Raw genomic sequence first — 15,746 nt, 5'->3', positions numbered from 1 at the left:
TTTGAAAAATAGGTCTTTGCTGATTGTAAGTATTATTGGATACTTGTTGATTGCTAGGACCTTGTTGGTTGTTGTATGGAACATTTTGATTATAATTCTGATTTTGATTGTAGATTGGTCTTGGCGGTTGATAATTGTTCTGATAATTATTTCCAGGCCTTTGGTTCATGTATGAAACATTCTCTCTTTGTTCCATTGTTTGTTCAATACTGAGACAATCTTTTGTCAAATGTGGTCCTCCACACTGCTCACAACTAATTCGTATTGAGTGAATATCTTTAGTTATCTTTTCCATTCGTCTCTCGACAGCATCTATCTTTGAGGAAATGGAATCAAAGTCATGGCTAGAATCGGCTCTAGCCACTTTAGATGATCTAATGATATCTTTTTCTTGGTGCCACTCATGTGAGTGGAAAGCAGTGTTATCAATAATTTTGTAAGCTTCAGTTGTGGGTTTCTTCATAATGGAACCACCAGCAGCTATATCGATGTCTTTTCTTGTAGTGATGTTACATCCTTGGTAGAATATTTGTACTATTTGATAAGTGTCTAAACCATGTTGCGGACATCCTCTCAATAACTTTCCAAATCTTGTCCATGCCTCATATAGAGTTTCATTTGGCTTTTGCGTGAACGTAACTATTTCTCCTTGAAGTCTTACGGCTTTAGATGCCGGAAAGAATTGTTTAAGAAAATTTTCAACTAAAACATCCCATGTATCAATCGCCCCTTCAGGTAATGATTCTAACCAATCTTTGGCTTCTCCCTTTAAAGTCCAGGGAATTAACATGAGATAGATCTGTTCATCCTCCACTTCTCGGATTTTAAATAGAGTACAGATCCTATTAAAGGTACGAAGATGTTCATTTGGATCTTCCTTCGGCGCACCACTAAATTGGCATTGATTAGTTACCATGTGTAGGATTTGTCCTTTGATTTCATAATCTGGCGCATTAATGTCTGGTTGAGTAATTGCATGACCTTGGCCAGTGCGTTTAGCTCTCATTCGGTCTTCCATACTTAGAGGTTCCAGATTTTTCATGATTGAATTTGTTAAATCTGAATCGCTAGAGGATTCTGACTTAATGGTTTCTTCCTCGACAATTTCTGGATGAGTGATTTGTGGTTCAGGAGGAATGATTATTGGTTCAGGATCTCTGAATTGTCCCTGAATATCCTCCGGATTCTCAATTGTGAGGTCGGGTTCAAAAAATGGATTATCAGAAATTTGAATTGGAGTACTTGGTCGACTGGATGACGATTCTAAAGAAAAATCAATGGCGACAATATTGGCTAGATGTCTTGATCGAGTTACAGGTGGTGAACGTATGAAAGGTGGTGAACGTTTTGCTCGGTGCATTCACAGAATATCCTATTAGTTATAAAAATAAAAATTATATAAGTTATCAAATTAATAGACTTTTCTGATTTTGCCCACGTTTCGAATAGCCAATAGATGCAGCAGGTAGCCAGGACCCTTTAAATGGGAAGCCCACAACTCGCCTCTAACAAATCCAACTATTACTACGAACCAGAAAATTTTGGATGTCTATCAATTTAACCGCTTAAAATAATTTTTCGTCGAAGTTTAAAGAAATTTTAGAGAAGAAATAGAAAATTCTATGTCTTAAAAACTAGAGCGTCGAGAAATAAGAAAGAAAAAGAGAGCGTCGAAAAACGTCGAAAAATAAAAAAAAAATAAAAGGTCGAAAAATAAAAATAAGAAAGAAAAGCGTCGAAACTCAAAAGTCTAAAAACTAAATATTAAAAGTTGCGTCTAAAGGTATTAAAGCTTAAAGAAATTCTATATCCAAAACGGTAATAACTTAAAAGTCACTAAAATCTATTAAAATATTAAAGCGATAAGCGACGTCGTAAAATTCTAAGGCGCCTAAATCTTAATCTAAAGAAAAAGCACTTAAGGGATTTTACGGCAAAGTCTAAAAATCTAGAAATATAAAATAACTACGGCAAAATACTAAGTTACGAACGAAAAATTATAAAATTACGCTTTAACGATTAAAAATATACAAAATATAAAAATAGGCTTAAAGTTATAAAAATAATATTTTTATAAAAATATTATTTTTATATTATTATTTTATAAAAGTATTAATTTATTATATTAATAAAACTAAATATAACTTAAAAATACAAAATAAATAAAACTAAAATTAATTAATATAATAAATAACCCTAATTAGGGTTTAATAATAATAATAATTAATAATACACCGTAATTAATGTTGTACCAGAATCAGACCAGACGTGTCAAACAACCTCATGCAGTTGCATGAGTTTTAGTCGTCCATTCCATACGGTCGCATGGGCCCGAATTCCAGATCAAATGTTGGGCTGCTACAATGTAGCCCGAATACTTTTTACTTTTTTTCTGTTTTTAATTTATTTATATAAAATGAATAAAAACTTAATTTTTAAAAACTAAAATAGAAATAGAAAAACTTTATATTTTAAACAAACTCTTAAAAATATATATATTTCTTTTTTCTTTTTATATTTTTGTATTTTTAATATTTAAAACGTATTTTTACAAAAATAAATTAAAACTTAATAAAAATCTTTTTTTATTATTATAGCGTTTCACTTTCGGGTCCCCGGCAGCGGCGGCAAAAATACTTGATGTGTTCAGAGGTGTATACGAAATAGTTATATTTTTATTGCGAAATACTATTAAATACGATACAATTTTACACAAGTTATTTATTTATTTATAGAGTGGATATACCTAAACCTTGCTACAACGCTTATAGGCAGTGTACCTAATCGTACAGTAGTGTAGTTTTTAGTAAGTCTGGTTCGTTCCACAGGGAGCTAGCCAAGTTTAACGCTATATTTTTAAAACTATATTTGTATATATAAATATATATAAGTAGTAATATTATTATAAAAGGGGATTTTTACCGTTTAATGACCGGTTTGTCGATTTTAAAACTTTAGTCGCAGTTAAAACCTAATGTAAAATATTAAAAATAAATATAACTTAATTTAAAGCGTAAAGTAAATGACAATAATTAAAGTGCAATAAATAAAATTGCGATAATTAAAAAGTACGATAATTAAAAGTGCAATAAATAAAATGACGGTAAATAAAAGTGCGATAAAATATGAAATAAAAGAATTATGCTTATTTAAACATCCGTAATCATGATGTTCGACATGTTGATTTTAGTTTATTATCATGGGTTAATTGTCCTTTGTCCTGGATTATTCGATATGTCCATACGGTTTTGTCCATAATAGTCCATCAGTCATAAATATAAAGTGCGAGAGTCTTCGTCAAATTATCCTTATACTCGAAGTCAAATATTCCAACTAATTGGGGATTCGAATTGTAACAAGGTCTTAATACTTTGTTTAATGAATACACCAGGTTATCGACTGCGTGTAATCCAAGGTTTTACTACTTTGTTAACAATTACACCAGTTACCCTTGAATGTAATCCACTCCGGTTTTAATGAGTCCATTAACTATTAATCCATTCCCGTGTCCGGTAAAATGAACGATAATTCGTATTTATAGATATCCCGCCCACCTACCCGATTAAGCGTATGTGGTTATATATAGATACGTCAAATTGTAATCTTTATATTAAATTAACGAGGTATCATTTAGTTAATATAAAGCCCATTAATATCCCATAGTCTAGTTTCCACAAGTGTCGTTCTTTTATCCATACTCCAATTATGGTACAAAGCCCAATTACCTCGTCTTTAATATTTAGCCAAACATCACGATTATTTCGGCTTAAATAAGAATAATAATAACTTAGCTACGAGACATTAATTTAAAAAGGTTGAACATAACTTACAATGATTAATAATAGCGTAGCTTTACACGGACAGAATTTCGACTTACACACTTACAACATTCGCTAACATACCCTTATTATTATTAATCTTAAATTAAAATTAAAATTATAAATTATAAATTATATATATATATATATATATCGTGCGAGAGAGTGGATAGAAAAAGATGTATGAAATTCGGCCAAAACACGCGAAATTTATAGGACCTGACCCAACTTTTTGGCTCATGCAATCGCATGAGTTTTCTTCATGCTGGCCATGCGATCGCATGGCCGTCAAATACTGGTCACAATTCATTTAAAACGTGGGCTGCTCAAATTTTAATATATATATATATATATATAATATAATATATATAATTTTATATAATTAATTATATATTATATTATATTCTTGTACTCCATTGACTTGTAATTTTAGCTCCGTTGCGTCGCGCGTTGATAGTTGGTTCATGTCCCAGTTCTGGATTTTCGAACGTCCTTGCGTACAATTTAATATCTTGTACTTTGTGTTTCACGGCTCGTACTCTTGTAACTTTTAGACGTTTCTCATCAATAATTTGAACCACTTTGATTGTACTTTATACTTTTTAGCTTTTTGGTCGTTTGCGTCTTCAATTCGTCGAATCTGTCTTTTGTCTTCACCTTTTATTATTTAAACGAATATCACTTGTAAATAGAACAATTGCAACTAAAAGCTTGTCTTTCTTGAAGGATAATGCTATGAAATATATGTTCATTTTTAGCATTATCAATCATTAATTCGCATTAGACCAAGTGCAAGTCATACATATTCTCCCTTGCAACTTGCTTTTGGCCATCAGCCAAATATTTCCCACCTTAGAACATTTGGTTGTGCGGTTTATGTTCCTATCGCACCACCACAACGCATTAAAATGGGTCCTCAAAGAAGGATGGGAATATATGTTGAATATGAAACATCTTCAATCATAAGATATATTGAACCCATGACGGGTGATGTTTTTACAGCACGTTTTGCTGATTGTCACTTTAATGAAACATTGTTCCCTAGATTAGGGGGATAAATAAATAATAAAGAAAATGATGTTTCATGGTGCGAACCTCAATTAATGTATCTTGATCCTCGCACAAAAGAATGCGAGACAGAAGTTCAAAAAATAATGCATATGCAAGAACTTGCGAATAAATTACCTGATGCATTTACAGATACAAAAAGAGTGACTAAATCATATATACCAGCAGCAAATGCTCCAGCTCGAATTGAAATTCCAAAAGCTGGCAATAATGTCACTCTTGAGTCTTTGCCACGCCAGAAACGTGGGAGACCAATTGGTTCCAAAGATAAAAATCCTCGAAAAAGAAAATTAGCTGATAATGAGGTAAAAGAAAGTGTTCAAGAAGAACCACAAATCAATACTCCTTCTGCAGAGGAGATTGATGATGTCAATATAGAATTTTCAATCAATTATGCACATTTAAAAATATTATGGAACCGAAATGAAATGAAAAATCTTGATGAGATATTTTCATATAATGTTGCATATGACATCATGAATGATGATGATGATGATCCAGAACCAAAATCTGTCATGGAATGTCAAAATAGACATGATTGGGATCATTGGAAAGGAGCAATACGAGCTGAATTTGAATCGCTAAATAAAAGAAAAGTTTTTAGATCTATCATTCTCACACCTAAAGATGTGAAACCTGTGGGATATAGATGGGTTTTTGTACGAAAAAGAAATGAGAAAAATGAAGTTATAAGGTATAAAGCTAGACTTGTAGCTCAAGGTTTTTCTCAAAGACCAGGAATTGATTATGAGGAAACTTATTCTCCTGTTATGGATGCAATTACTTTTAGATACTTAATCAGCCTGGCAGTTTCTAAAAATTTAGAAATGCATCTCATGGATGTTGTGACTGCTTATTTATATGGATCACTTGATAGTGATATATATATATATATATGAAGATACCTGAAGGATTTAAGGTATCAGAAGCAACCAATGCAAAACCCAAAGAAATGTACTCAATCAAGTTACAAAGGTCTTTATATAGGTTGAAACAATCGGGTCGCATGTGGTATAAACGATTAAGTGATTACTTGATAAGCAAAGGGTATACCAATAATCTTATTTGCCCATGTGTATTCATTAAGAAAACAACATCCGGATATGTGATCATAGCCGTTTATGTCGATAATCTTAACATCATAGGTACATATAAAGAGATCCTTGAAGCCATTCAACTTCTAAAGAAAGAATTTGAAATGAAAGATCTCGAAAAAACCAAGTATTGCCTTGGTTTGCAGATTGAGCATATGCCTAATGGTTTACTTGTACATCAAACAACTTATACGGAAAAGATTTTAAAACGTTTCAATATGGACAAGGCACAACCATTAAGTACTCCTATGGTTGTTAGATCACTTAATGTTGACACTGATCCATTTCGTCCCTCTGAAGATCATGAAGATATCCTGGGACCAGAAGTACCATATCTTAGTGCAATTGGAGCTCTTATGTATCTTACAAATTGTACAAGACCTGACATTTCTTTTGCAGTTAATTTGTTGGCAAGGTTCAGCTCAGCTCCTACCAAAAGATACTGGAATGGTATCAAACACATATTCCGCTACCTTCGAGGAACTGCTGATTTGGGATTATTTTATTCTAACGATTCAAAACAAGATTTAGTTGGTTATGCAGATGCAGGTTATTTATCTGATCCACATAAAGCTAAATCTCAAACTGGATATGTATTCCTAAATGGAGGTACCGTAATATCATGGTGTTCTCAAAAACAAACACTTGTTGCAACATCATCAAATCATGCTGAAGTGATTGCATTACATGAAGCTACTCGGAAATGTTTTTGGTTGAGATCAATGACACAACTCATTACTGATTCTTGTGGACTAGAACGCGATGAAAGTTCAACAACTATCTATGAAGATAATGCAGCTTGCATAGCACAAATGAAAGAAGGGTATATCAAAAGTGATCGAACAAAACACATACCTCCTAAATTCTTCTCATATACTCAAAATCTCATTAAAGCTAACCAGATTGGAATGAGATATGTTCAATCCAGTAACAACTTTGCCGACCTTTTCACCAAAGCACTCCCAACTGCTACTTTCAGAAAACACGTTCACGATATTGGCATGAGGCATGTTCAAAAGATGTAACAACTCAGCGATGTCGACTTGAGGGGAAGTTAACTCTATGCTGCACTCTTTTTTCCTTAGCTAAAGTTTTTTCCCACTGAGTTTTCTTTAGCAAGGTTTTTAATGAGGCAGTACAAGTTGATCTCTAACGAAGCAAAATTGTCATCCAAGGGGGAGTGTTATGATCATATGAGTCAAAGTAGATGGCTAACAATTTAATGCTTCCATAAAAGTCAAAGACAAATTTGCAAGTTGATATATGGTGACAATATTTTGTACAGTAATCAAGTAGTATAAATAAGTGTTGAATGTAAGAATGAAAATTGCACCATTTTCTTGAACACATAGTTCAAGTACTTTTCATCCTTTCATTTCTTACTCTTGCATTACTATAATATCTATAGTAAGTTTAAACCACTAAAGGTAGTTATAAGTCTACTGAATTATAACAAAATTGACATTTTTTTCATTTTGTGAAGCATTGAAACATTTATTAGAAACGCCATAATGTAGTAAATGTTTTTTAGTAGGGTATATTGATCCATTTTCCTAATTAAATATTTATGATGATAACAAGTCGATCATGTGATCTACACAAGACACATATAATTGACAGATTTGCTGTTACATTCTGTTTTAATTGTTCTTTTTTACATGATGGTAGAAGTAAATTCTGATTAGTGAAACAAGACAAGACATGATATCAATGTCCGTATTAATTATAAACAATATATAGAAAATATCAATAAGTAACTGATACAAAAATAATCGTCATATGACAAAAGACATGAAGAAAAACACAAATAATCATTAAATTTAGATATATGGAATAAATATGAAATGATAATAGTAATAGTAGTAGCTTGTAGATGAAATCACACACTATAATTCAGAAGAGCAAGTTTTCAAGGATGTGGAAGGGACGGGATGTCTTTTGGCAACTCGGGAGCGTTTGGCAATGTGGGCTTTGGGACCTCGGGAAGTACAGGTTTTGGAATATCGGGAACTGCGGGCTTTGGGACCTCAGGAAGTGTTGGTTTAGGGATCTCGGGAACTTCGGGCTTTGGGACCTCGGGAAGTGTCGGTTTAGGGATCTCGGGAACTGCGGGCTTTGGGACCTCGGGAAGTGTCGGTTTAGGGATCTCAGGAACTGTGGGCTTTGGGATCTCGGGAAGCGTAGGTTTTGGAATCTCGGGAACTGCTGGCTTTGGGATATCGGGAAGCGTAGGTTTTGGAATCTCGGGAACTGCGGGTTTGGGGATTTCCGGAACTACGGGCTTTGGGATCTCGGGAAGCGTAGGTTTTGGAATTTCAGGAATAGTGGGCTTTGGGACCTCGGGAAATGTTGGTTTTGAAATCTCGGGAACTGCAGGTTTGGGGATTTCGGGAACTACGGGCTTTGGGATCTCGGGAACTACGGGCTTTGGGATCTCGGGAACTACGGGCTTTGGGATTTCGGGAAGTGTGGGTTTGGGAATCTCAGGAAGTGTGGGAGTGGGAAGTTCGGGGACTCCATCTTTCGTAAACTCCGGAACCGTGGGCTTTGAAACTTCAGGAGCTGTAGGTTTTGGAAGCTCTGGAACCGTGGGCTTTGGAAGTTCTGGAATGGTGGGCTTCGGAATCTCAGGAAGGGTGGGCTTCGGAATCTCAGGAATGACGGGCTTAGGTAGCTCAGGAACGACGGGCTTGGGAAGCTCAGGAAGGGTGGGCTTTGGAATCTCGGGAACCACTGGCTTGGGAAGCTCGGGTATGGTGGGCTTTGGAATCTCAGGAACTACTGGCTTGGGAAGCTCGGGTATGGTGGGCTTTGGAATCTCGGGAAGCTCGGGTGCCTCCAAAAGCTTACGCGCATCAACCATGATACTCGGTGCTAAAGTGACTGAAATTAGTATGAGGATAAAGGAAGTAAGGTGAAAATGAGCCATTGTTGTTGTAAGTTGGGGATATATGAGTGAAGACGAAGAAGTAATAATATAATGTTTGAGTTGAATTGTATTGAGAATGTATGCATGGCTATATAGATTTATATAGAGGATGTTAGTTACTATGTGAGACGTGGAGAAGAGGGGCACAAATATAAGTTGGTGAGAATAAATGAATAATAAACATATAGGTGTGTTTTAGGTCAACTTCTTTATCAATAAAAATAAAATTTGATCTACAACTGTCCAACCTTTTTGAAAGTTTGAACATGATTGCTATATAATGTTAAGGTCAAAGATGATTTGTCAGAGGTTGCTTAGCTAATTTTACTTAATTCTATTATCACAATAATGTATTTTTTTTTTTTTTTTCATAGTGTTTGTGTCACCCATATTGTCATAATCGTAAGTTGTACGGAGTATTTGAATACAAGAAGTCCACTCAGCACTTGAGCAGGCGACACCAGAAACAAAATAACCGCACAAAGCATTTTCATGCATATGAATGTATGATCCATGAATGATCACTATGTAAACATGACATATGAAATATAATATTATAATCATTGTTCCAAGTCAGGTTGTTTTGCAGAGAGTTTTGCCATCACTAATTCACTGCTAACCCTGAATGGCCTTAGTTCTGCAATGGAAGAGGCATCCTGGTCCTATAAGACGATTGTGGTTAATTAGTATAAAGTGTACAAGGAAATATAATATCCGAACCCAACTATGAGTCGAACCAGAGTATATACAGTTAGTTTTTTCACTAGGTGCTACAACAGAAGAAATATATTTCAAGGTGAAGATTCAGATTGCGGAGATCAAGCGAGATTTTAATGGCAATTCAAACATCTTGATTATCAAGATTCATTACACTAGATCACTAATTGTGGGATTAGAGCGTGATCCCCGTAAGGAAGTGATCACGTTTGAAGTTGGTTACCTATATTTTATTTTTTATAACACAAAAGTATAATAACATATAAACGATTGGAAGATCAACAAGTACAATTGATAAATCGAAAATGCAAATATAGACAAAACAAACGACTAAACATTGAGTTCAAAAGTTTACAGTCCTACCAACATGATGGAAACACACTTTACCAATATTTCTAATTGTGTAATTCAGGTGTATTTATTAATTAATTATCAAGTAAAATATGGGCTAGATAGCGTGCTATTATAAAAGCATGGGCTGATAAGGATGGGCTTATAAAAGCATGGGTTTATTAAAGCATGGGCTTATGAAAGTATGGAATTGTAAAGCATGGGCTCAGGTGAGCGGTGTGCCTATATGGTGTTTCTGGCCCATTTTGACCGCGCACTCTTTTCTTTCTGGTTTCCATTCTCAAGATCATAATCGGCGCAGGTATAAAACTATATATAAAAAAAAGGGAATTTATTAGAAATGATTTCTTGATGTGGTTGATTAATCAATTTGCGAAGCCTTTTATAAACTTTAAATAGTCAACACCAAACCCTTACACTAAATGTTAGAAAAACTTACGTTAAGCGTGGAAATTCAACTGAACACGCACCTTCAATAGCACGAAATGTTTTTACCCTAAAATTCGCAAAATTGTCACTTTGCAAAACCCTTATCCAGTTGCTAAATGCTTCAAAAATCAGAATGTGGCCTATTCCTGAGAATGTGAGTAATTTCGATTTCTCCTAAATTTATAGTGTAACTTTTTCTTGTCCCTGCTGATGGGTTGATTCCAACGGGCTTATAAAAGTTGGGCTCATTATTATCTGGGCTTCGGAGGTATTTGTTTTGGCTCATTATTATGAAGTTTATTTTTTTTGGTTGAGTCTACATATGAGCATCTTTGCACAAATATAGTACAGTAGCATTTTTGTTTGTTGAGGATGTGCTTTTTGTCTTCATTTTGAAAATTTTGTGTACTTTCGCATTAGTCTTTTGAAATTCTAAATGTAGGATTAGTATATATTGTTGAGCATTACAATGACTTACATTTTGCCTGCACTATCTTTGTTTTTGGTTTACATTCCCAAATTCATAATTTTATAAAAGTAAAATAAACTAAACAAAAAATTTCTTGATGTGGTTAATTAGCTTATATTGATGAGAGGTTGAGCTAACAAACCTTACATTCCTACCAACTTTATCAAGAAATCTTACATTAATTTCTTGCCAATCTACTTTATATAAACTGATACTTGTGTATAAGAAAACAAACAGTTGATAAGTTCATCAATAATTAGCTATATATCCATTAGTATCAAAATGTTGCCTCACAAACAGGGGCGAAAGTGTTAAGGGGCAAGGGGGGGCGGCCGCCCCCGGTGGATTTTTTTTTTCAGTGTAAAAATTTTGGGTTTTTCGACTTTGCCCCCGGTGGATTTATTTTTTGCCCTCAAACCTACATATTTTGCCCCAAAACCTTCAAATTTTGCCCCAAATTCTCCAACTTTTGCCCCAAAATTTACAAATTTTGCCCCAAAATATCAAACTTTTATCCCAAAATCTTCAAATTTTGTCCAAAAAAATTGCTACGGTTAAAAAAAATTTTTTGCCCCCGGTGAAAGAAATCCTAGTTTCGCCACTGCTCACAAATACCCTTTATTTGTCATACCGTTGATGATCATCATACTAACATCAATGAGGAGCAGCATCATTGTAGCAGAAGCAAGAAACATTCTCGAAATAGATTTGCCCGATCTTCCTAAGCCCGAACTCCCCGATTTTCCTGAAATCCCGAAGCCTGAACTGCCCGACTTACCTGAAATCCCTAAACCGGAACTGCCCACCTTGCCCGAAATTCCGAAACCTGAACTGCCCGACTTACCTGAAATCCCCAAACCGAAACTGCCCACCTTGCCCGAGATTCCGAAACCTGAACTGCCCCATTTGCCATCTTTGGAAGTACCAGATTTTAACGATTTGCCTGTACCGAAATTCCCTAGTCTGCCAAATGACTTTCCTGTTCCATCTGAGATACTGTAACGACCCGTCAAAATCGCTATTGACGCGGCACGTTAATCATTGATTCCACAGTGAGGTTTTGACCTCTATATGATACGTTTTGATAAAATATTGCATTCATTAAAATAAGTGACTTTCTAAACATAGAAAGTTATAAACATGTGAGTGAGTGCTTAGGTATAAGCAAAACCCCGAAATACATAAGTCTTTAATTTACAGGTTGACATCACAGTCCAGTTATTTATTACACAACGCAGTTTTATTTTGAATGCAATAAACTTTGTACAAAGCATGAGAGACTCCATGCAGGCAACAAGCACATCACAGCGGAAGCATTCTAAGGACCTGAGAATAAAACATGCTAAAAAGTCAACACGAATGTTGGTGAGTTATAGGTTTAATTGCTCGAGTCATAAACATATATAAAGATAGACCACAAGATTTCATCAAAAGTTTATCAATAGATTCTACGTAACAGAGCACCCTGGTAACTAAACTTAACGCTATAGTGATAATTACCCCATTCGTTTTAATACACGCAAACCAACGTGTCTTAAACTCAAATAACATACGTCCGTTAAAAGGCTAGTGCTCTAGCTCGGACGGGGATGTCAAGCCCTATGGATCCATATACAATTATTCGCGCCCACCAGTCCATATCCTATGTACTGGCAGCTACTAGTTACCAAAGCTAAGGGATTTTCGGTTTAACTCAGTGTAGAATTTAGTATGTACTTGTGTCTTATCGCGTTTAAAATAAATTGCATATATTCTCAGCCCAAAAATATTTAAAGTATTTAAAAAGGGATACTATAAACTCACAGTTCAATATTGAGACTCAATATTGTAGGCAAATTGCGTAGACGTAATGACGGTAGACGAATGTATGGTTGGCCTTGGATTCAAGAACAATACCCCAAACAATACCCAATATTTCCTTAGCTTAAAGCGGTTTGAAACCCGAATTAAAAAACCCTCGAATATACTTTATTATTATTAACTTAAATTAAAATTATAATTATAATTATAAATTAAAATTCAATTTACATAAGAAAATATGTTGTAAGTATATCGTCGAACAAACTGGCCTTTTTATAGTATTTTTCGATTTACTGTAGCTCATGCGATCGCATGAGTTTTCAGTATTTTTGCCATGCGATCGCATGGCCGCCTTTCCCGTTTTGTTTGCTAGTTCGTCGACATCAAATAATATTCACTGTAGCAAATAGTGTTTACTATAGCAAATAGTGTTTACTGTAGCAAATAGTATTTACTGTAGCAAATAGTGTTTTACTGTAGCAAATCACTGTAGCAAAGTCGTTTTCACTGTAGCACTGTAGCAAAATACGTTTTCACTGTAGCAAATAGTGTTTTACTGTAGCAAAGTAATTTTTATTGTAACAAATAGGGTTTTACTGTAGGAAAGTCGTTTTTACTTGTACATATATATATACATACATATAATTGTTCATGAATCGTCGAGAGTAATCAAAGGTAATTGTATATATGAAACAGTTCTAAAATTTTGAGACTCAATCTAACAGACTTTGTTTAGTGTGTTAAAATAATAAACCGTATAGAGAATTGGTTTAAATAAGTCAAAAATTTTCGGGTCATCACAGTACCTCCCCCTTAAAGAAAATTTCGTCCCGAAATTTTGAGTAGTACCTGTTTCATGAGCGATATCAGTGAACAAATGTGGATACTTTTGCTTCATTTGATCTTCACGTTCCCAAGTAAACTCGGGTCCTCGTCTTGCGTTCCAAAGAACTCTAACTATCGGTATTTTGCTTTGTTTTAATTGTTTGACCTCACGGTCCATGATTTCAACAGGTTCTTCGACAAAATGGAGTTTATCATTAATTCGTATTTCGTCAAGAGGAATTACGACATCCTCTTCAGCTAAACATTTCTTCAAATTTGACACGTGAAATGTGTCGTGAACACTACTAAGTTCTTGCGGTAGCTTTAATCGATAAGCAACTGCTCCAATTCTTTCGGTGATTTCAAAGGGTCCTACGTACCTAGGACTTAGCTTTCCTCGTTTACCGAATCGCACAACACCTTTCCAGGGTGACACTTTCAACATGACTTTGTCGCCCACTTGAAATTCTAGCGGTTTTCTTCTTACATCAGCATAACTCTTTTGGCGACTCATGGCCGTTTTCAATCGCTGTTGTATTTGAATGATCTTTTCGGTGGTTTCGTGAATAATTTCTGGTCCAGTAAGTTGTCTTTCTCCTACTTCACTCCAACATATAGGAGATCTGCACTTTCTACCGTAAAGTGCTTCAAATGGCGCTGCGTTGATGCTCGTATGATAGCTGTTATTGTATGAAAATTCTGCCAATGGCAAGTGTCGATCCCAACTGGTTCCAAAGTCAATTACGCATGCCCGTAACATGTCTTCCAATGTTTGTATTGTTCTTTCACTTTGACCATCTGTCTGTGGGTGATAAGCGGTGCTCATATCTAATCGAGTTCCCAATGCTTTTTGTAATGACTGCCAAAAACGTGATGTGAATCGGGTGTCGCGATCAGATATGATGGAGATAGGTACACCATGCCTGGAAACTACTTCCTTCAAATATAGGCGTGCTAATTTCTCCATACTGTCTGTCTCTTTTATTGGTAGAAAGTGAGCTGATTTAGTTAGACGATCAACTATCACCCAAATAGTATCATGACTACTTGTAGTCCTTGGCAATTTCGTAATGAAATCCATGGTTATTCTTTCCCATTTCCACTGCGGAATTTCCGGTTGTTGCAGTAATCCTGACGGCTTTTGGTGCTCAGCTTTCACCTTTGCACACGTCAAACATTTGCTTACATAAGTAGCAATTTCTGTCTTCATGTTAGGCCACCAATAAAACTTCTTGAGATCGTGGTACATTTTCCCGTTTCCTGGGTGAATTGAGTACCTCGTTTTGTGTGCTTCATCCAGTACTAGTTGCCTTAGGTTACCATGTTTTGGTACCCATATCCTACCAGCAAAATACAGGGTTCCATCGGCTTTTACTTCAAGTTGTTTTTCTAACCCTTTGCTCATTTCGCCTTTTTCGTTTTCTTCTTTTAAAGCTTCTAACTGTGCTGCTTGAATTTGCTTTGTGAGATCGGTACGAATTGTAATATTCAAAGCTCGGACCCTAAGAGGTTTTACTCTTTCTTTTCGACTTAGGGCATCAGCTACAACATTAGCCTTTCCGGGGTGGTAACGGATTTCACAATCGTAATCGTTTAACAACTCTACCCAGCGACGTTGCCTCATATTGAGTTGTTTTTGATCAAAAATATGCTGAAGACTCTTATGGTCAGTGTACACTGTACACTTGGTGCCATATAGATAGTGTCTCCATATTTTGAGTGCAAAAACTACTGCTCCAAGTTCTAAATCATGCGTTGTATAGTTCTTTTCATGAATTTTTAGTTGTCGTGAGGCATATGCGATGACTTTTGTGCGTTGCATTAATACACATCCTAAACCTTGGCGTGAAGCATCACAATAGATCACGAAATCATCATTTCCTTCCGGTAATGACAAAATAGGTGCAGACGTTAACTTCTTCTTTAATAACTGGAATGAGGATTCCTGTTCTGTGGACCAATCATACTTCTTTCCCTTTTGAGTCAATGCAGTTAAGGGTTTGGCGATTCTAGAGAAATCTTGAATGAATCTTCGGTAGTAACCAGCAAGACCTAAGAATTGGCGAATTTGTGTTGGAGTCTTCGGGATTTCCCATTTACTAATGGCTTCGATCTTGGCGGGGTCAACTTTAATTCCATGTTTACTGACAACATGGCCCAAAAATTGTACTTCTTGTAACCAGAAATCACACTTCGAAAATTTTGCGTACAATTCTTCTTTCTTGAGTATCTCTAGTACCAGTCTT

General features: G+C 35.3%; 1 protein-coding gene across 1 annotated transcript; it reads right to left on the bottom strand.

Moving 5' to 3' along the window:
* Nucleotides 1-7,760: 7,760 nt before the first annotated feature.
* LOC139890873 (uncharacterized) lies at nt 7,761-8,925 on the bottom strand. Its single transcript, XM_071873802.1, has one exon. The coding sequence runs from the start codon at nt 8,907-8,909 to the stop codon at nt 7,890-7,892; it is 1,020 nt and encodes a 339-aa protein (XP_071729903.1). The 5' UTR covers nt 8,910-8,925; the 3' UTR covers nt 7,761-7,889.
* Nucleotides 8,926-15,746: the final 6,821 nt, after the last annotated feature.

This window comes from Rutidosis leptorrhynchoides, chromosome 2 (assembly GCF_046630445.1).
Source record: "Rutidosis leptorrhynchoides isolate AG116_Rl617_1_P2 chromosome 2, CSIRO_AGI_Rlap_v1, whole genome shotgun sequence".
Taxonomy (NCBI): Eukaryota; Viridiplantae; Streptophyta; class Magnoliopsida; order Asterales; family Asteraceae; genus Rutidosis; species Rutidosis leptorrhynchoides.
This window is presented reverse-complemented; position numbering and strand designations above follow the sequence as displayed.